Below are 23,333 nucleotides of genomic sequence, written 5' to 3'. Positions count from 1 at the left end.
AAAATATACAGACAGTAAATTCCAATTAAACTCTTTAACATCATCCTCAGCTCTGGCATCTTCCCAAATATTTGGAACCAAGGACTGATCACCCCAATCCACAAAAGTGGAGACAAAGTGGAGGAAAATCTTCTGTATTATCATTAACAGCAGACTCATACATTTCCTCAGCGAAAACAATGTAATGAGCAAATGTCAAATTGGCTTTTTACAAAATTATCGTATGACAAACCACGTATTCACCCTGCACACCCTAACTGACAAACAAACAAAACAAAACAAAGTCAAAGTCTTCTCATGCTTTTTTTATTTCAAAAAAGCTTTTGACTCAATTTGGCATGAGGGTCTGCTATTCAAATTGACGGAAAGCAGTGTTTGAGGAAAAACATACGACATAAAATCCATGTACACAAACAACAAGAGCACGGTTAATATTGGCAAAAAACACACACATTTCTTTCCACAGGGCCGTGGGGTGAGACAGGGATGCAGCTTGAGCCCCACCCTCTTCAACATATATATCAACGAATTAGCGAGGGCACTAGAACAGTCTGCAGCACCCTACTAGAATCTGAAGTCAAATATGATATCACAAACACAAACAGACCCCCACAGAGCCCCAGGACAGCAACACAATTAGACCCAACCAAATCATGAGAAAATAAAAAGATAATTACTTGACACATTGGAAAGAATTAACAAAAAACAGAGCAAACTAGAATGCTATTTGGCCCTAAACAGAGAGTACACAGTGGCAGAATACCTGACCACTGTGACTGTCCCAAAATTAAGAAAAGCTTTGACTATGTACAGACTCAGTGAGCATAGCCTTGCTATTGAGAAAGGCCGCCGTAAGGCAGACCTGGCTCTCAAGAGAACACAGGCTATGTGCACACTGCCCACAAAATGAGCTGGAAACTGAGCTGCACTTCCTAACCTCCTGCCAAATGTATGACCATATTAGAGACACATATTTCTCTCAGATTACACAGACCCACAAAGATTTCGAAAACAAATCCAATTTTGATAAACTACCATATCTATTGGGTGAAATACCAGTGTGCCATCACAGCAGCAAGATTTGCCACAAGAAAAGGGCAACCAGTGAAGAACAAACGCCATTGTAAATACAACCCATCGTTACAACTGTATAGAGCCATAACATGACATTTGAAATGTCTGTATTCCGTTGGAACTCTTGTGAGTGTAATGTTTACTGTTAATTTTTTATTGTTTATTTCACTTTTGTTTATTATCTATTTCACTTGCTTTGACAATGTAAACATATATTTCCCCTGCCAATAAAGCCCTTTGAATTGAATTGAATTGCGAGAGAGAGAGAGAGAGAGAGAGAGAGAGAGAGAGGACTGGGGGAGGGGTTATACAACTATGGGGGAGTCCATTGTCAAGCAGGTTACACTTGGCCAAAAAGCTCCATTGACAGTACATTGTTAAAGGGCCAACTGTAGCTAGTGACTGTTGTTGTTATAAAGCCAATATACAAGCTGACTGTCCTCCTGGACAGATGACAATATAATACCATCGCTGTCTGTCTGTCAATCAATCAGTTGAATACTTCAAGTAACCATTGTACCTGGGAGTTATTTTGCCCCTTGTGCATGTATAGCATGACATGGGCAGGTAACTCTGGTTCTGGAGTGCCACAGTCAGGTACTTCAGGTTTTTGAGTTGATCAGGATTGCCTAAAGTTTGGTGCCAGATTTGCCTGTGCTCCTGCCAACTCTTTGCTGTCATTGTCAAGCCAAACTTGTTTAAGTGGCATGAGTGAGTTGGAATGATAGCAGAAACAGACTGGCACACAGGCTAGATAACTTTACCCCTGGCTAAAGATAACAGCTGAGGCCACGTGTGAACCAGGCAGACATGGAAAATACAGTCACAGGTATGAGAGGACTGGGTTGTATTCATTAGTGTACACATTTCAAATCGCAGCAATGGTTTTTGTAATGGAAAAAGAAAGCGAGCATTTCTTATTGGACAACGTCAGGTAGATCCCTCCCTGTTGCAGTCTGTTTTCTTCCGTTTCGTACCTAATGAATACAACCCTGATCAATACGACTTCACTACAGCTCTACAGCTCTAACCCCCTCTGTGTGTATTCTAATGCAGCTCTAAGGGCTGTGCAAATCCTCTCCCAAACCTCTGCTTTGATCCAAACACAGAGTGTGTGTGTAGCCGGGTGGACACGGATTATGGCCCTATAGATGGCTATAGACTATTTCTGGGCTACTGGCTGGCACGTCACAGGCAAAAACCAGAGGTCCCCACAAGAAAAGTAAACAAACAAATATTTGACCAACTGGGGACATTTTGTTTGGTCCCCACAAGGTCAAAATGCTATTTCTAGAGTGTTTATGGTAAAGGTTAGAATTAGTGTTAGGGTTAGAATTAGGTTTAGGGTTAGGGTTAGGAGCTAGGGTTAGTTTTATGTTTTAGGGTTAGGGTTAAGGTTTTTGGGTTACGGTTAGGGTTAGGGTTAAGGTTAGGGTAAGAGCACAGGTTAGCGTTAGGGAAAATAGGATTTTGAATGGGACTGAATTGTGTGTCCCCACAAGGTTAGCTGTACAAGACTGTGTGTGTGTGCGTGTGCGTGCGTGCGCGTGTGTGTACAGTAACCCGAGCCCATAGGAAAAGCGTTCCTAGGATTCCAGGCCTGTTTGGGGTGGTGTGTTTGACTGGAGCTCCGCGGGTCTCTGTGGGAATGTGGGCTCCGCACGGAAGAGCTACGGAATGCCAGTAGAGTCACGTCCCCGTCACACACACACACACGCACAAACTCTTGCTCGCTCCCTCCCTGCTGCCAAGCACATCAACGCAGTGAAAGCACCCACACACACCACCACCCGCTTCCTCACACACGCACGCACACACACTCACACAACAGGGGCCTGATCATTTGGTTTCATTACAGTCATAGACCATATAGATTCATGGACCATGCAGCCCCAGTGTCTAACCAATGAAGAGAAGTCATAAAATAGTCATAAAAAAGTGATATCATCATGTATCGTGGCTCATGTATGGTGTTCTATGGAAAAGATGAGCTCAACCCCAGCTCCAACCCTTTCACCCCAGATCTCAGGCCTGGGTTGGGCTGCCCTGCCTGGGCCTGTTTGAGAAGGTCAGCCTGCTTAACCCTGGACCTAGACCTGTGAGTCTTCCCGTTGGTTTCTAAATTGTTCATGCCGATGGAAATGAACGTAATGAGACATAGGAGCTCTGACCCAGAATAACTCCTGGCCCTATAGCCTCATGATGTATGTAATCATTAATGTATAATGGCTCATGTCAAATCATTATATTCCCCAGTAGAACTTGGTCAAATATCACACGTAATAAATACGATACTTGAACGTCTTTGAGATGCGCTTGATTTAGCTTGGAATTTGCACATTAGGGACATTTCATTGGTTCCATTGTACCGGGCAAACTAAATCAAGCAGATCAGCTCATATACAGTGGGGAAAAAAGTATTTAGTCAGCCACCAATTGTGCAAGTTCTCCCACTTAAAAAGATGAGAGAGGCCTGTAATTTTCATCATAGGTACACGTCAACTATGACAGACAAAACGAGAAAATAAATTCCAGAAAATCACATTGTAGGATTTTTAATGAATTTATTTGCAAATTATGGTGGAAAATAAGTATTTGGTCAATAACAAAAGTTTCTCAATACTTTGTTATATACCCTTTGTTGGCAATGACACAGGTCAAACGTTTTCTGTAAGTCTTCACAAGGTTTTCACACACTGTTGCTGGTATTTTGGCCCATTCCTCCATGCAGATCTCCTCTAGAGTAGTGATGTTTTGGGGCTGTCGCTGGGCAACACGGACTTTCAACTCCCTCCAAAGATTTTCTATGGGGGTTGAGATCTGGAGACTGGCTAGGCCACTCCAGGACCTTGAAATGCTTCTTACGAAGCCACTCCTTTGTTGCCCGGGCGGTGTGTTTGGGATCATTGTCATGCTGAAAGACCCAGCCACGTTTCATCTTCAATGCCCTTGCTGATGGAAGGAGGTTTTCACTCAAAATCTCACGATACATGGCCCCATTCATTATTTCCTTTACACGGATCAGTCGTCCTGGTCCCTTTGCAGAAAAAACAGCCCCAAAGCATGATGTTTCCACCCCCATGCTTCACAGTAGGTATGGTGTTCTTTGGATGCAACTCATCATTCTTTGTCCTCCAAACACGACGAGTTGAGTTTTTACCAAAAAGTTATATTTTGGTTTCATCTGACCATATGACATTCTCCCAATCCTCTTCTGGATCATCCAAATGCACTCTAGCAATCTTCAGAAGGGCCTGGACATGTACTGGCTTAAGCAGGGGGACACGTCTGACACTGCAGGATTTGAGTCCCTGGCGGCGTAGTGTTTTACTGATGGTAGGCTTTGTTACTTTGGTCCCAGCTCTCTGCAGGTCATTCACTAGGTCCCCCGTGTGGTTCTGGGATTTTTGCTCACCATTCTTGTGATCATTTTGACTCCCACGGGGGTGAGATCTTGCGTGGAGCCCCAGATCGAGGGAGATTATCAGTGGTCTTGTATGTCTTCCATTTCCTAATAATTGCTCCCACAGTTGATTTCTTCAAACCAAGCTGCTTACCTATTGCAGATTCAGTCTTCCCAGCCTGGTGCAGGTCTACAATTTTGTTTCTGGTGTCCTTTGACAGCTCTTTGGTCTTGGCCATAGTGGAGTTTGGAGTGTGACTGTTTGAGGTTGTGGATAGGTGTCTTTTATACTGATAACAAGTTCAAACAGGTGCCATTAAAACAGGTAACGAGTGGAGGACAGAGGAGCCTCTTAAAGAAGAAGTTACAGGTCTGTGAGAGCCAGAAATCTTGCTTGTTTGTAGGTGACCAAATACTTATTTTCCACCATATTTTGCAAATAAATTCATAAAAAATCCTACAATGTGATTTTCTGGATTTTTTTTCTCAATTTGTCTGTCATAGTTGACGTGTACCTATGATGAAAATTACAGGCCTCTCTCATCTTTTTAAGTGGGAGAACTTGCACAATTGGTGGCTGACTAAATACTTTTTTTCCCCACTGTATTTGAAAGTATTTTTACTTTATTTGTAATTGTATTTGACCCAGGTCTGTCCCCACCCACAAAACCACCTCTGGCTTTTCAGCAGTAAGTCATTAAAATCCTTGTTTTATTGTCTTTGCTATAGTGAACAACTCACACACACACACACAAACACACACACACACACTACTCTGACACTAGATAAGGATCAGACACTCTGGACTTAAGTATTATAATCAATTTCACTGTAACATCTTCAGTTCCAATTTCTTGTTTTGATAGAAGATTAAACTGATCCAAAGCTAAGGGGCTTTCATCCTTGCCGACTATCATCTTTGTGTGTGTGTGTGTGTTATAACACATTATACCATAGCACTGTTGAATACTTGTTTCTGATTAGCTTGAAGGGCATTCTAGACCGTGCATTATTTCCTTATAACGCACAGTATATTTGCACAGTAGAATTTTAATGGCTATATTCTTACATGTTCTATGTTTGAGCAACTTTTGAAAGCAAAAGCTGAATTGAAAACATTATTGGCATTGTTGAATTACATTTTCATAATGGTAATCTAGGACTGATGGTTTGGTTAGCTAAACCAAATATTTTTTATAGCTAAACCAAGATAGAGCACAGCATGTTGTTTAAAATGGGAACAAATTAGTCATAGTGGGCAAAACAAGCAATGAGGTGGGCAGAGTCAAGCATGAGCTAGTGAGATCCTATTGGTGCGTTCTAGCACATATTTGCATATTTCCGTTAGGGAAATGCGCGTGGGCAATAACTCAATTTTGCCATTTTTTAAAACTTTGGCAAAGGGTAAAGTCTACAAAACTTAGTCCACTCTGTTCGTAACAGATTCTAGTTTTGGGAACAGCTAACTGTATTGAGATCAAATGTTTCTTCGATGAGAAGATTAGCAGAATGTCGGCCAAAATCCATCTCGTTCCATCTTCTCCCACTGCAGGCCACTAGGCTTCCTTTCACTACCATATTTGGTAGTGAGTGGAACTGAATCCAGTGAAATCTGTGGCTAAACTAGTAAGTCTGTTTGTTTGCTTACCATGGCAACTACTATAACTATCTAGTAAACTTGCTAGCTAATTCAGTGGATGTTAAACACATTTCTAGTGGCAAATGTGTTCAACTATAGCCATGGTATAAAAGGGTAAATGAACTCGGGGCTCTGTGCGTTCTCTGGAAAAGAATGCAAGTCCGTGGAAGGTCAGTTCCACTCTGCTAGTGCGTCGGGGAACACACCTTCCACGTCGTTCATTATTTTCCATAGAACGCATAGCCCCTCGTTGATTATCCCTTACTAACATGATGGAGAAGTCTTGTGGTTACATCTGTCCTTTTGTGTCCCATTTAGAGTGACATTCAGAGTGACATAAAGGGACACATTTGGAGGTTTGTACCCTCTCCAGTCTCCAGTAGCACGGGCCAGAATGTGTATTGGGGAGACAAAGATGAGAGCAAAAAGAGTGAAATGCGTGCACACACACATCTGGACACACAAACACACAGTCACACACACAATCACTGCTTGTTCACTCACACCCACCCACACACACAATGGCATTGGCTGGCACCCTGGGCATGCTAGCAGCTTGGAGTCATTGAGCTCAAAGAGAGGCTCTTCAAACCACTTCATAGAGGAAATTAAACCACAAAGACACAGCCCTCCACCATAGCTACTGTTACTAACTCACCCCATCACCCCCTCCATCCATCCAGCCCTCTATTCCTCCCTCCATCCATACCTCTCTCATTCCTCATTCCTTCCCTTTCCCTCCCTCCCTCCTTACATCGCTCTCCCTTTTTTTTCTTCTACCCATCCCTCCATCTCTTCCTGTCTCTCTCTCTCTCTCCCTTCCTGACTCTCTCTCTTCCTCTCTTCCCCGCTCCCTCCCTCTGTTACTCCCTCCCACCCCTCCTCACTAGTTTGAAGCCTTGCCAATGAGAACATTGTGAAACATTGTGAATGCATGTCAGTCCCATGTACAATCTTCTAGTAATATATATATATATATAATTGATGGGCCATTAAATACTGTTGATTACATTTCCTGAGCACATCCAACTAACTTTTCATACTGCTCAAAGGAATGCTACAACATTCTCCATAAAAGTTCTATATAGGGAGATACAAGTCATCACATTATCCAAGCTTGCTAGATTAATTTATTACCAAGAGTCAACACGCTCACACAGATAATGCAGACATACTGCACATAGTCAAATTTACAGACTGACAAACACACACAAACACTATGGGAACCCACAAACACACACAAACCAAACATAACAACTGTTTGCAAGCCTACAATAAGACATGCACACACTTACACAATCATTAAAACATCATAAACCACCCCACACACACGTGGATGTACTGTGTATAAACCCACACACACACACTCGGTGCATACATTCCATTGTCTCTCCTCTCTCTTTCGCCCACGGCCACGACAGTGCACTCCGCTGACACACACACACACACACACACACACACACACACACACACACACTGAGAGAGAGTGTTGTCAGTGAGCAGTGTAGGTCATGGTGGGGTCCTGGCCAACAGCTGAGGGTTATGGGAAAGGGATGGGCCGCTGGCTCTGAGGATAACTGGATAGGAGAGAGGGATGTAAGGAGGGGAGGAAGGGAGGAAGGAGAGAAGGAACGGAGAGAGGGGTGTTTGGTTAGGGTGAGGTTGATAAGGTTGGGATGAGGGGTGACGCAAGGATGAAAGGTGAGGGCGAGGTTAGGAAGGGTGAGATCTAGGAAGTGTGGAGGGTTGGAGAAGTTTGGGGGGATTGTATGTCCTAGAATTTTGTCTGAGACGGGGCTGTGTTTGGGGCTCTGCCAAACAATGAGAACATGGTCTCATTGACTCACTGAATGACTGACTGACTGGTGTCGTAAGTAACATGACGATTAACATGACTATTACTCTCCTTATTACTGATCCCACTGTGGATGAGATACTACATTTACATTTGAGTCATTTAGCAGACAGTGGCGTGTCCAGGGGGTGGCACAGTGCACTGTTCGGATGTTGGACTTATTTTGGAGTAGACTAATGTGCAGCTAACCTACTTAACCTACTTTTTGAAGTGATTCTTTGGACAATTAGATGAAAACATGACTGGCTGTGTTCATGACACATTAAAAAGTAATACATTTGTACAGTTAAATTACATGTCTACTATAAAAAAAACATAGGAGGTCTCGTAAAAAACATAGAGACCCCTGAATGTCACGGTATAATTCACACGGGATGGCACTTTCAAGTGAATTTACTTCTGTATGCTAATACCCTGATATACAATCCTGGGAATGTACCAAACCTAAGCTGAAGCATTTAATGCGCTGAACCATCATAATTATATTGAAATATCCACCTTGCATCAATTAAGGTTCAAAATGTTATGGCCCCCCTAAACTGGGTCTGTGCCCCACCTTGGCCACCCAATTCAAAATTCTCTGGACACGTCACTGTTAGCAGACACTCTTATTCAGAGTGACTTACAGTAAGTGCATTCAACTAAGGTAGGTAAGACAACCACATATGGGGAGAGGGAGAGAAGGGGAGGGGGTAAAAGCAGGAGGAGGATAAGGGAGGTGGGAGGTGGAGGGATAACAAAAGAAGGGAGGAGAGACTTCGCTATGGGGCAGCCCCAAAAATCACACACACTGCAGACATCCAGACTGGGTCTCTGTGTGGACAGACAGACAGACATGGTAGTTCATCTCAGAACGGGCTTCTGGTCAGAGCTGGTATGTAGGGAATTTCACTGCCAAGACGCAAGCCTCAGCCACAAACACTCTGGCGAGGTCCCCCCTTAATAAATGTTATATCTGACTGTCAGTCCCTCAGTCGTCACCACAACCCCCCCCCCAACAACTCTCTCTATATCACTCTCTCAATGTCCCTTTCTCTCTCCCTCTCAACATCCCTCTCCCTGTCTCTCTCTCTCTCTACCCGTCTCTCTCTCAGTCGCTCTCTCCCTCTCAACATCCCTCTCCCTGTCTCCCTCTACCCGTCTCTCTCTCTCTCTCTCTCTCTCTCTCTCTCTCTCTCTCTCTCTCTCTCTCTCTCTCTCTCTATCTCTCTCTCTCTGTCTCTCTCTCTCTCTCTCTCTCTCTCTCTCTCTCTCTCTCTCTCTCTCTCTCTCTCTCTCTCTCTCTCTCTCTCTCCTAAGACTTCATTGACATGGCAAGTTAAATTACTTACATTGTCAAAGTATACATTTAACAAAAATGGTGGGACCAACAGCAATAATAATAGTAGTAGTGGAAATGGGATTACCATTAACAGCAACTACAACAATATTAATGAGAATAACAATAAATTAAAGCAATAGTAGTCGACCAGTCTCAACATGACTGAGAGGTCACATGACATGGTATGAAAGCCAAACAAAACAGGAAATATTATTGACATTACATTACACTTTTCACTGGCTGTCCCTCAGGTTGTGGCAGGAGGACACATATTTGGCTGGCAAAATTGCACATTTTGGCTTTTCACCCAATAAATATTTGTTTTTTTCTTCCTCTTTTATAGTTTCAAATTCTTTGTACTGAATGATAATTTGGGAAAGAAAGAGTCTCTGAGGTCTGAGTATTTGTCACAGTGTAATAGGAAATGCAGCTCTGTCTCTACCTCTCCCCGGGGGCAGAGTGAGCACAGCCTGTCCTCTCTGGGCAGCCAGGTTTTCCTGTGACGACCGGTCTCTATAGCCAGACTGTAGTCACTGAGTCTGTACCTAGTCATTGTTTTCCTCAGTTTTCTATCAGTCACAGTGGTCAGATAGTCTGCCACCATGTACTGTCTGTTTAGAGCCAAATATCATTGAAGTTTACTTAGATTTTTTTGTGGTATCTTTCCAATAGGTGATATATTTTTCTTTTTGCTTTGTGATGATTTGGTTGGGCCAGATTTTCTGAGTGCTGTCCTGAGGCTCTATGAGGTTGGTTTTGGTTAGTGAACTGAACCTCAGAACCAGCTGGCTGAGGGGACTCTTCTCTTGTTTCATCTCTTGACATAGTAGAGCTGTGTGATGGAATGTTTTGGGGTCACTTGTTTCTAGATAGTTGTAAAATTTGATGGCTCTTTTTTATATTCGAATAAGGAGGGGGTATTGGCCCAATTCTGCTCTACATGCGTTATTTGCAGTTTTTTTTTTTGCAATACAGTCTTGCAAAACTCTACATGCAGTATTTCGATTGATTCAGTATTAGAGAGCAGACACCAAACTTTGCTGCCATATAGAGCAATTGGTTCTATAACTGATTGGAACATTTTGAGCCAGATTCTAATTGGAATTTCGATTTTAATATTCATTTTAATGGCATAGAATGCTCTTCTTGCTTTGTCTCAGCTCATTCACAGCTTTCTGAAAGCTACCTGTGTTGATGATATTTAGATTAACGGTCAGGGCCCAGGTCTGGCAGAACCTGTGCAGATGATCTAGATGCTGCTGTAACCCCTACTTAGTGGGAGACAGTTGCACCAGGTCATCTGCGTACAGCAGACACTTGATTTCAGTGTTGTGTAGGGTGAGACCAGGTGCTGCTGATTCTTCTAATGTTTTTGCCAATTCATTAATGTAGATATTAAATAGTGTTGGACTTATTGGGCAGCCCTGTTTCACTCCACGTCCCTGAGAGAAGAAGTCTGTTTGCTTGTTGCCGATTTTAACCGCACATTTGTTTTTAGTGTACATTGATTTAATAACATCATATGTTTTCCCTCCAATACCACTCTCTATTAGTTTGTAAAAAAGACCTTCATGCCAAATTGAATCAAATGCTTTGTTTTGGTTTACTTGTTTGTCAATTAGAGTGTGGAGGGTGTAAATATGGTCTGTTGTACGATAATTTTGTACAAATCCAATCTGGCTTCTGCTTAGGACGTTGTGTTCATCAAGGAAATGATGTAGTCTGCTGTTTATGATACTGCAGAGAATTTTCCCCAAGTTGCTGTTAACGCAAATTCATCTGTAATTATTTGGGTCAAATTTGTCTCCATTTCTATAAATTGGTGTGATCAATCCTTGCTTTCAAATATCGGGGGAAATACCTGCAGTTAGGATAATGTTGAAGAGTTTGAGTATAGCCAATTTGAATTTGTGGTCTGTATATTTGATCATTTCATTTAAAATACCATCAGCACCACAGGCCTTTTTGGGTTGGAGAGTGCAAAGTTTTTCCAATAATTCTTGTTCTGTAATTGGGGTATCCACAGGATTCTGATAGTCTTTGACTGCTGCCAAGGGATGAGCTGTAGGTGTACCTACTAAAAGAGTCCCCTCTTAGCCTACCATTAACTATGTACAGACCCAGTGTTTGACAGAGCTTCAGGAGCTGTACTCCATTTTTGTTTTTCACTTTGTCATAGTTGTTTCTGGGGGGTATGTGGGGAGGGAAAGGTTGTTGCTTCCCGGTAGGTGTTTGTCCCCATGACTGTTAATAGTGTCTAGTTCTGCTGTTCTAGCATTCAGGTCTCCACAGACTAGCACATTGCCTTGGGCCTGAAAGTGACTAATCTCCACCTCTAGAATGGAGAAACTCTCTTCATTGAAGTAGGGTGACTCTGAGGGGGGAATGTATGTAGCACAGAGGAATACGTTTTTATCTGTTAAGATAGCCTCCTTGTTGATTTTAAGCCAGATAACGAATTCTCCTGTTTTGATCCATTCGATTGAATTAGTTAGTTCAGATTTATACAATATTATCATTCCCCATGAGTCTCTGCCCTGTGTGATTCCTTTTAATTTGGTGGATGGTACGATTATCTCCCTATAACCTAGTGGACAGCCAGTGGAAACATCACCTCTGCACCATGTTTCCTGTAGTACTACAATATCAACATCATCAATTTCTTTAAGGAAGTCTGGGTTTCTGCTCTTTAGCCTGAAAGCAGAGGACTTCAATCCTTGTAAATTCCAACATGCAACGTAAAAATATTTCATAACAGTTTTTTCTTTACCTTCAAAATGAAATAAACACTCACAATCCAACAATAACTATTAAAATAGGATTTTTCAATTAACTCTTATTATGCAAATGTGATTTGTTTATCATTTAAGATAATATTTGTGTCATGCCACTTGTGAGGATGGTGAAGTTCTTGTGCTCATCTTACCATGACCCTTGGCCTATCACATGTGAGCATAGTAGATTCAGCATTTGTTTGATGTCACTCATTCCGTTGGTGGGAGCTGGGCCAGTTGCTCCTCTCACAGCTTGTGCATAGCTCTGCCTGCCGGGCTGTGGCTCCTCCAGGTGTGGGTCTGCGGTGTGGGGGAGGGGGGTGTTAGGCCTCGTCTGGATGGGTCTGAAGCTGGGCTGGGGTGGTCTGTGCTGCGCTGGCTGTGGTGGGCATTGAGGTTGGTGGTGCTGTGGTCGTGGCTGTGGGGTCCAGGGTGTTGGTCCGGGGTGTTGTCTCTGTGATCTCGGGGGGGTGGAGATTGCTCCGCTGTTCCTGGGTGGAGAGGTCGGGATGCGGTTTAAAGTGACATCCTTGAGAGTCTTAGCAAGGATGGGGACTGTCTCCCTGAACAGGTGAACATGGTCATAGAGACAGTCCAGATCGAGGGTGGGATGGTGGGCCAGGTGTACATTGGGTCGCAGGGCACAGTCCCAGGAGAGGCTGGAGTTTATTCTTTGGATTGTGGCAGGGTGGAAGTCCTTTCTCTGAAGAAGGGTTGACACCAAGATCCTTGAGTTGGGGAATATTGCGGAGGCCTTCTCAATCACTCCCCGTAGTGAAGTCGCAACCCTCTCCTGCTGAGCACGCAGGTCGTTGCTTCCGGTGTGTATGATTATGTGGCTTGGCAACCCGAGCTGGGCCTTATCAAGCAGCGCCATGGCACTCTGCGTTGTTGGGCACCACACCTTTCTCGTTTTGTGTCTAGGGAAAAGTTTCTTCTCCTGAACAAACTTCCCATTTGAGTCCATCAACAGGACAATCTCAGCCAGTGTTTCTTCTGGACTGGAGGGGGTAGAGTTGGGGTTGGTGGGTGTTGGAGCTGGGGTGTGGCTGGTCTGTGCCAGTGCCGCTGTCAGTGGGAGGCTGTTCTGTGGGCTGGGGGAGGCATGCCGGCGGTAAGGGCTGGGGAGGCCTGGCTGGTTGAGGTGGGCTCCTCTGCTGTGTGAGGGCAGGTCATAGAGTGGTGATCTAGCTGCTCCTGCAGCCTGTCCTCTGTTCTCTTTCTCTCCTGCAGCTCCTCTCTTAGTGTGGTCAGCTCGTTATTACTGCTCTGCCTGTCTTTTTGGAGCTCTCTCACCTTCTTTGTTAGATCAGCCAGCTCTCTCTTGAGTCCGTCTCTCTCTTGCTGAACTTCTTTCAGCTGTGTTGCAAGGCTGCTGTCCTGCTCTGTCCGCACCTTGGTTAGGAGCTCCTCTAAGGTGTGGATGTCTGGTTGCTGTTTGCTCACACTCTCCCTGAGCAGGACCACCTCCCCCTCCAGTTTGGTGAACTCGTCCCTCATGGCAGCCATGGTGGTGAGGAGGACCTGAGCCTGCTCTGCACTGAGGGGGTCGCTCTCCTCCTGGGGCGTGTCCTCCACTATGGTGGGAAGAGAGGTGCTGGATGTGCCTTTTTGGGTCGGGATTGTGGGGGTGAGGGTGGTGCTGGTGGAGTTTGTCTTGTGGGAGGGCATGTCACTGGTGGTGTCCTTCTCTCTCTCTGCTCTCTCCTTAATGGTCTGAAAGTCTGTTTCAAACAGCCTAAGGTTACCTTGCACCATGAGAGTCCCAGTCTTGTAGAGGTTGATTGTTATCATGGTGCTGTCAGGGTCGTCTGTCTCTTTGACTTTCAGCTTCCACCCATTACAGATTCCCTCTTTCTTTATGGATGGGTAGTGAGAGCAGACTGCTGAGCGCCATGCATTTGGCTGGTCAGTGAGAAAGATCAGATTACTCACATCACCGTTTTTATAGAGTTCTGTCAAAAGGGTTTCTGGCCTCCCCTTTAGTAGTTTCTGTTTAAAAGCTTTCCTCGTTGTGTCATTTTTGGCCTCTGGGGGGTAGAGAATGGACTCAGCGCTGAGGGGGAGTGGGGACATGGTGCCTGTGGGCTCTGCTACTACTGCTGCTGCTCTGTTCTGCTGCACCGTTGCCATGGCAACCAGTTTTGTTTGTCTGCTGCTGTTGCTAGCTAGCTCCTGTTTAGCTCAAAAACCAGCAAAAAGAGTGAAAAATCTTCACACACAAAAACAGAAGATATGTTTAAAGTTAGAGTCCGTGCTTCTTTTTGATTTACTCACTCAGTTTGGTCGTTTGATGTAGTTGTATTAACTTCCCTTGCTAGGTTTGTTCTAGCTCAATTTTCTGGCTGGCTTGTTAGCCTGCTGGCTAAGTACATGTTGGTGTTGTTGATGTTGATGATGAGATAAGATGTTTGTGTACAGATGTAGGATCTTAATTTGAGCCAGTTTGCTACAGCAGGAACATAATCCTGAAGCAATTATTATGTGAATTATTATGTGGATTATAATTAATGGACATTTTTGTAGGGGTTGATACATTTTTCGTAAGGGAAAATCAAGTCTGAAATTTATAAGAGAAAATTACAAACTTCAGAAGTCTTTTTAACCTCAAATACACCACAAGTGTTAAATGTCCTGCACTGCAGGAAAGTTCTCCTGCAACAGGGTGATCAAATCAAGATCCTACATCTGTACAAGGTATCTATTTGGAGTGTATTTGCTTTGTACATTCTCCCTTTTTGGAGTGTGGGTGTGAAAGATTGACACCTATGTAATTGTATTAGTCCATTGAGACAATAACACACACACATGCACACGCACTCACACACACACACACACAAATGCACACACACACACAAATACACACACACACACATACACACAAACACACACACACACAGTATGGGCCAAGGCAGGCAATACGCTTGACCTCATCTTTACTAGATGCTGCTCTTCTACTAATCTCACTGCAACTCCCCTCCATGTCTCCGACCACTACTTTGTATCCTTTTCTCTCTCGCTCTCCTCCAACACTACTCACTCTGCCCCTACACAGATGGTAATGCGCCGCCGCAACCTTTTGCTCTCTCTCTCCCACTACTCTCTCCTCTTCCATCCTATCATCTCTTCCCTCTGCTCAATCCTTCTCCTCCAATCTCCTGATTCTGCCTCCTCAACCCTCCTCTCCTCCCTTTCTGCATCCTTTGACTCTCTGTGTCCCCTATCCTCCCGGCCGGCTCGGTCCTCCCCTCCAGCTCCGTGGCTTGATGACTCATTGCGAGCTCACAGAACAGAGCTCCGGGCAGCGGAGCGGAAATGGAAGAAAGGGAGGAGAATGGCATCTTTTCACTCCCTCCTCTCTACATTTTCTTCATCTGTTTCTGCTGCTAAGGCCACTTTCTACCACTCTAAATTCCAAGCATCTGCCTCTAACCCTAGGAAGCTCTTTGCCACATTCTCCTCCCTGCTGAATCCTCCCTCCCTCTCCTCTGCTCTTGTCCTTCTAGACCGGTCTGCTGCCTTTGATACTGTGAACCATCAGATCCTCCTCTCCACCCTCTCCGAGCTGGGCATCTCCGGCGCGGCTCACTCCTGGATTGCGTCCTACCTGACCGGTCGCTCCTACCAAGTGGCGTGGCGAGAAGCTGTCTCCGCACCACGTGCTCTCACCACTGGTGTCCCCCAGGGCTCAGTTCTAGGCCCCTCTCCTATTCTCCCTATACACCAAGTCACTTGGCTCTGTCATATCCTCACATGGCCTCTCCTATCATTGCTACGCTGACGATACACAACTAATCTTCTCCTTTCCCCTTCTGATAACCAGGTGGCGAATCGCATCTCTGCATGTCTGGCAGACATATCAGTATGGATGACGGATCACCACCTCAAGCTGAACCTTGGCAAGACGGAGCTGCTCTTCCTCCCGGGGAAGGACTGCCCGTTCCATGATCTCGCCATCACGGTTGACAACTCCGTTGTGTCCTCCTCCCAGAGTGCGAAGAGCCTTGGCGTGACCCTGGACAACACCCTATCGTTCTCCGCTAACATCAAGGCGGTGACCCGATCCTGCAGGTTCATGCTCTACAACATTCGGAGAGTACGACCCTGCCTTACACAGGAATCGGCACAGGTCCTAATCCAGGCACTTGTCATCTCCCGTCTGGATTACTGCAACTCGCTGTTGGCTGGGCTCCCTGCCTGTGCCATTAAACCCCCTACAACTCATCCAGGAATGCCGCAGCCCGTCTGGTGTTCAACCTTCCCAAGTTCTCTCACGTCACCCCGCTCCTCCGCACACTCCACTGGCTTCCAGTTGAAGCTCGCATCTGTTACAAGACCATGGTGCTTGCCTATGGAGCTGTGAGGGGAACGGCACCTACGTACCCCCTACACCCAAAACGAGGGCTTTGCGTTCATCCACCTCTGGCCTGCTGGCTCCCCTTCCTCTGCGGAAGCATAGTTCCCGCTCAGCCCAGTCAAAACTGTTCGCTGCACTGGAACCCCAATGGTGGAACAAGCTCCCCTCACGACGCCAGGACAGCGGAGTCACTCACCACCTTCCGGAGACATTTGAAACCCCACCTCTTTAAGGAATACCTGGGATAGGATAAAGTAATCCTTCTACCCCCCCTAAAAAAATAAAAAAATAATAATAAAAAAAATTTGTGAAGTGGTTATCCCACTGGCTATAGGGTGAATGCACCAATTTGTAAGTCGCTCTGGATAAGAGCGTCTGCTAAATGACGTAAATGTAAATGTAAAATGTATGTATGTGAATGAATAGGTGGCCCAGCTGTTGTATAGCATTTGGAGAGTATAGAGTGATATGAGTCAGTGTGTGTTATTTTCCTGCTGCTTTCTGGGAAGCGCGGTCCACCATACCCACAGAGCCTCTGTGTGCCCCACCCCTCTCCAGGAAAACAGAACTCTACTAGGTGTCAGTGGTACTGATGTCGATGTGGTGGTGGAGTCAGGCGCAGGACACAGAAGCTTAATCCAAACAGACTTTACTAGTCAGGAAAAGGACAAATACAAAATAAAGAGCCTCAAACGACGGAGGCGAGTGATACGCAGACCGTGCGTAAAACACTAAATACAAGAGATGCGCAAACAGTGCGTAACTACTCTTGAATACGAGAATGCAAAATCCAACAAACCCCAACAGACAGGCGTACAAGGAAAACAAAACCAAACAAACATTGATAACATTCAACGGTGGCAGCTAGTACTCCGGGGACGACGAACGCTGAAGCCTGCCCGAGCAAGGAGGAGGAGCAGCCTCGGCCGAATCCATGACACTAGGACAGTGCACCATTCGTACTGCAACACCATTATCCAGAATATGGGATGGGGAACCATTTTTACTGTAGCTCCACATACCAGGAATTATAACTCTACTGGGACACAGTGCCATTCGTTTCGTACATGTAACACCATCCTCGCCTCTTTTCTCAAAATCTGGTCTCCTCTTCTCCCCTCCTCTACTTCGCTCCTCTCCTCTTCCCTCACCTCTCCTCCTATCTCATATTTTCTCCTCCTCCCTTCCTCCCTTCGCCTCTCCTTTCCTCTCTTTTTTGTCAGGGTAGGCTATGACATTCCCAGGCAGGATGGGTGCAGGCTAACAGGGCTCCAGTCTTTCCCAGACAGCCTCATAAGAGGGTCTTTATTTCTACCCTTCAGGCTTTGGGGGTCCCCACTGCAGGTCTGTGCCTCACTCCGCTCTCCCAACAATGGGCCTTTATCCTGCCAAGGCCCCCCTGGTCCCCCTCTCCTCGACAGCGCTACCTCCCCCGACCAGGGGCACAGGGGCGAGAGAGGGGCACAGTGCCACCCGGGGCAACCCTCTTTCATGCCCTGTCCTGTCGCTCTCTCACATATACACACACACAAACACACACACACTCACAGGGTACAGAGCCATAGAGTAAAGATATGAGCGGTTGCTGACTTAGCAGTGGTTGGATAACTCTCTACCCCTCTCTTCTCCTCCTCTCTACCCCTCTCTTCTCCTCCTCTCTACCCCTCTCTTCTCCTCCTCTCTACCCCTCTCTTCTCCTCCTCTCTACCCCTCTATTCTCCTCCTCTCTACCCCTCTCTTCTCCTCCTCTCTACCCCTCTCTTCTCCTCCTCTCTACCCCTCTATTCTCCTCCTCTCTACCCCTCTCTTCTCCTCTCTTTTCCTCTCATATGTTCGTGGTAACAGAGAACACCAGGGTTGTTTTCACTGAGAGACATGCTGTGTCAGAATGCTTGACATGATGAATGTGTGGTCTCTCTAAGAGCCAATGATACATTTTTAAGTGCATAAAATCAGCAACTGGGCCTCTTTTCTCTCTTCCTCCCTTTCTCTGTCTCACTCTCTCCCTCTCTCTCGGTGCCAGAGAAGAATGAAAAGACAAAAGAGAAGAGAACAAAAGGGATAGAAGAGAAGGGGAGAGAAGATAAGAGGAGAGAAGAGAAGGGAAGTGAAGAAGAGAGAAGAGAAGAGAAGGGGAGAGAAGGGAAGAGAAGGGGAGAGAAGAGAAGAGAAGGGAAGAGAAGGGGAGAGAAGAGAAGAGAAGAGATGAGAAGGGAAGAGAAGAGAAGAGAAGAGAAGAGACGAGACGAGACGAGACGAGACGAGACGAGACGAGACGAGACGAGACGAGAAGAGAAGAGAAGAGAAGAGAAGAGAAGAGAAGAGAAGAGAAGAGAAGAGAAGAGAAGAGAAGAGAAGAGAAGAGAAGAGAAGAGAAGAGAAGAGAAGAGAAGAGAAGAGAAGATACAAAAAAGAGGAGTTCCCTTCATCAGAAGCACAGTGCCCTCTACTCCCACAATCCCCTGGGTCAGAATGAGAGACATGCAGTATGGACGACGAGGCCAAACTAAAACAATGGCGTAAAGGACACTATCAGATGGATTGCCAGGGTTGTGTGGGTGTGTGTGTGTGTGTGTGTGTGTGTGTGTGTGTGTGTGTGTGTGCCATGGTAACTGGAGTCAGGCAGGGGCCACCGCAGGCCCCGGTGTTGTCATAATTGCATAGGGAAGAGAACGTTCTAGAAACGCTTATGAAGCCCTTCCAGAGAGGGAATAGGTTACAGATCAGCGTTCGCTCGTACACACACACACACACGTACACCCTCTTACACATACACAAATGCATACACACACGTGCAAAGACACACAGATGTACACACACACGCACTATGACAGTGTTTTAATGTCCAGGTGATGTGTGGATCCCACACAGCCACGTACAGGAAGACGAATCCAAAGCCACGCCCCCAAATCAGCACCAAACAAACAGCTCATAAATAAGAGTGAGAGAGAGAGACAGAGAGAGAGAGAGAGAGACGAGAGAGAGAGAGATAGAGAGCATAGCCTTGCTATTGAGAAAGGCCGCCGTAGGCAGACCTGGCTCCCAAGAGAAGACAGGCTATGTGCACACTGCCCACAAAATGAAGTGGAAACTGAGCTGCACTTCCTAACCTCCTGCCAAATGTATGACCATATTAGAGACACATATTTCAGATTACAGCGATCCACAAAGAATTCGAAAACAAACCCAATTTTGATAAACTCCCTTATCTACTGGGTGAAATGCCACAGTGTGCCATCACAGCAGCAATATTTGTGACCTGTTGTCACAAGAAAAGGGCAACCAGTGAAGAACAAACACCATTGTAAATACAACCCATATTTATGTTTATTTATTTTCCCATTTGTACTTTAACTATTTGCACATTGTTACAACACTGTATATATACATAATATGACATTTGAAATGTCTTTATTCTTTTGGAACTTCTGAGACAGAGAGGGAGAGAGAGAGAGAGAGAGAGAGAGAGAGAGAGAGAGAGAGAGAGAGAGAGAGAGAGAGAGAGAGAGAGAGAGAGAGAGAGAGAGAGAGAGAGAGAGAGAGAGAGAGAGAGAGAGAGAGACAGAGAGAGAAAGAGACAGAGAGAGACAGAGAGAGACAGACAGAGACAGACAGAGAGAGAGACAGAGAGATAGCGAGAGAGAGAGAGACAGAGACAGAGACAGAGACAGAGAGACAGAGAGAGAGAGAGAGAGAGAGAGAGAGAGAGAGAGAGAGAGAGAGAGAGAGACAGACAGAGAGAGAGATAGAGAGAGAGAGAGAGAAAGAGAGAGAGAGCGAGAGAGAGACAGAGAGAGAGAGCGAGAGAGACAGAGAGAGAGAGACAGAGACAGACAGAGAGAGAGACAGAGAGATAGCGAGAGAGAGAGAGACAGAGACAGAGACAGAGACAGAGAGAGAGAGAGAGAGAGAGAGAGAGAGAGAGACAGAGAGAGAGAGAGAGAGAGAGAGAGAGAGAGAGAGAGACAGACAGAGAGAGAGATAGAGAGAGAGAGAGAGAAAGAGAGAGAGAGCGAGAGAGAGACAGAGAGAGAGAGCGAGAGAGACAGAGAGAGAGAGACAGAGACAGACAGCGAGAGAGACAGAGAGATAGCGAGAGAGAGAGAGACAGAGACAGAGACAGAGACAGAGAGAGAGAGAGAGAGAGAGAGAGAGAGAGAGAGAGAGAGAGAGAGAGAGACAGAGAGAGAGACAGAGAGAGAAAGAGAGAGAGAGACAGAGACAGGGAGAGAGAGACAGAGACAGAGACAGGGAGAGAGAGACAGAGACAGAGACAGAGACAGAGCGGGAAGTAAAGACAGAGAAAATGCAAGCCAGTGCTATCTTTCATCCAACAGGGTAAGATGTTCCTTATGACTTCCACATTCCCTCGCTAATCAGCAACAGCTTCATAAAACCACACACAGGCTTATTACACCAACACACACACACACACACACACACACACACAAGCACACACTCTCCCAGCAGACCCAGTAAATGAGTAGGACATCATCTGAGCTTCTAAACAACACTGAGTGGTCATCTCTTTCCTTCTCTCCAGTCTTACCTCTCCACCACATCGTCTCCGCTCCAGCAGGTAAAGTCTTCCACTACCATCTCTCCCTCGCACAGCATTTCTGGAAGCACTGCAAAGAACGACTTGTAGCGCTGGATATAGCTCAGAAACTCCCTGAGATGGAAAGAGAGGATGGAGAGAACAGAAAGGACAGAGAGCGACAGGATAGAGAGGGGGGAAAGAGGACAGAGGGGTGAGGGGTGAGAGTTGGGGAACATACTCTATGTTATAAGAAACACAGCATACTGTAACATCTTATAATGGCTACCACCCATCTGCACTTCACACAGCATACTGTAACATCAATGGCTACCACCCATCTGCACTTCACACAGCATACTGTAACATCAATGGCTAAGACCCATCTGCACTTCACACAGCATACTGTAACATCAATGGCTACCACCCAACTACCTATGATATGTAATCATGATATTCATTTGTTAATAAAATGACAGGTGCATAATCCAGGGGAAATTATCTGAATTATATCTATACATAACCTAAAAGAATACTGTCGAACCTAAAGAAATATAGTTCCATAGATCTTTAAACACATTGAAAATAATATAGATGCTGTAGCGATTAGTGGCCAAACAAGAGAAGAATTCTGATCAGGCACCTGTTACGGCCACCCAAGAGACAGGGGAACTCCAATAGGAGGGGTCATGTGAGGTCACATGCTGAGTTAGGACCCCATCAGTCAGGGCTGTCATGATGATAGTATCAGAGACCCCCGGTAGGGGTGGGTCGCGAGTGGGATCCTAATGAATAACGAGGGGATTACGAAGGGTTAAACCGTATCATTAATCACCTGACACTAGCCAGACAGACAGACACACACACATACGTTGAGAGACATCATAGCCTGATCCAATACTGATGACAACATCGAGCTGTCACAGAGAGAGAGAGAGACAGTGAGAGAGAGACAGAAACAGAGGGCACAGACAGACAGACAGACAGACAGACAGACAGACAGACAGACAGACAGACATATGTGAGACTTAAAAGACAGAGACAGAGAGAGGTAGTTGTCATTCACCGGGTGGGTGGGTTGGTCATGCTTACCTAGAGATCTTTTTCAGACTTCTAGGTTTATCGTTCTTGGAGGGTTTCAGGGGGAATGAACTGAGGATGGAAGGAGTCCGGGGGGAAGAATGGCACAAGCAGGAGAGGTGAAGGGAGAGAAAACAAAGAAAACAGGGGGAGGAACAAAATGAAGGCAAGACAAAACAAGGAGGGGAGGGAGGGAGAGGAAGAAATAGTCAGTTGATGACCCTGGATACAAGGGTCAAGGGTGAGTCATGCACATGCAGAGGTCAGAGGTCAGGGTGGGAAACAGCCCACAAACCCCACCAAACCCCCCTGTCTGTCTGTGTGAGTGACTGACTGACTGAGTGTGTGCATGTGCCTATGTGATGATAGGTGGGCAGCTGATCTGAGCTTGGGCTATGGTAGTCTGGGTAAACAGGAAGCGGTCCGTCCATATTAATCTCCCCCTCCCTGTGGGCACGGCCCTGCCAGCTGCCGTGGGCAGTGGGCATCGGGTGCTTCAAAGGACGAGGTAGAGGGGGAATCGGACGCTGTGCCAAACACATCATCCCGTCTAGGCTGTGTGAGAGGAGGGTGTAACACACTGTATGTCTGTATGAGTGTGTGTGTGAGTGTCTGTATGAGTGTGTGTGAGTGTGTATGTGTTTGTGTACTATATGTACCATATGGATTAAAAGATTGTCATTTGAGATCGAGCCAAGAATCTCAAAGTCCATAATTCCATTGGCTATCACATAATATAAAACAAATTATGTTTATTTATGACGGTCATATGATGGTCATCTGTCACCAGACCTGGGTCAAATACGTATATTTTTCCTTTCAAATAGATTAGATGTGCTTGATTTAACGTGTACAGTTCTGCCATCCCAGCACACTGGGCTAAAATCAAGTGCATTTCAAGTATTTTTTACAGAAAACAAATAGGTATTCTGCCTATACACATGCAGAGAGAATGTGGCTCACCACATCCAATGTTAATGTAAACTGAAAAGTTGCAAATCTGATGTCGAAGAAAGGATCTGATTTCCCAGGTTTTTCTGATCTAAAAAGGCCCCTTGTCCCAGTTCTGTCTGCCCCAGCCTTACCTCCTCAGGTGGGCAGGTTGTCCCATCAGCTGTTCCAGTGGGGGGATGGAGGGGGGGACAGAGGGAGGGACGGTCGATGATGTCACCATGGAGGTCGTGACCTCTGGGGTGGGGTCAGGGTGGCTGCTGGTGCTGACGCTGGTGCGGGGCTCCTTGGCTGACAGACCACACACTTTGTCCACCTGCAGGGAGGGAGAAACACCCAGGG

At 45.7% G+C, this 23,333-nt stretch overlaps 1 protein-coding gene across 3 annotated transcripts in view; it reads right to left on the bottom strand.

Annotated features, from left to right (window-relative positions):
• The window catches only part of LOC121535149 (glypican-5), a 209,612-nt gene that overhangs the window by 98,934 nt on the left and 87,345 nt on the right, over window positions 1-23,333 (bottom strand). For 2 of the 3 annotated variants that reach the window (XM_041841917.2, XM_041841919.2), the window contains exons 4-6: window positions 23,126-23,307; window positions 22,053-22,112; window positions 20,973-21,095 (exon numbers count right to left, since the gene is read on the bottom strand). In XM_041841917.2, coding sequence (XP_041697851.2) covers window positions 20,973-21,095; window positions 22,053-22,112; window positions 23,126-23,307 — 365 coding nt within the window. The remainder of the gene's footprint in view (window positions 1-20,972; window positions 21,096-22,052; window positions 22,113-23,125; window positions 23,308-23,333) is intronic. The other variant, XM_041841918.2, reaches the window with a different exon arrangement.

Source organism: Coregonus clupeaformis, chromosome 21 (genome assembly GCF_020615455.1).
Source record: "Coregonus clupeaformis isolate EN_2021a chromosome 21, ASM2061545v1, whole genome shotgun sequence".
In the NCBI taxonomy this organism is placed as follows: Eukaryota; Metazoa; Chordata; class Actinopteri; order Salmoniformes; family Salmonidae; genus Coregonus; species Coregonus clupeaformis.
The sequence above is the reverse complement of the archived record's forward strand: the minus strand, read 5'-3'. Positions and strand labels throughout refer to the sequence as shown.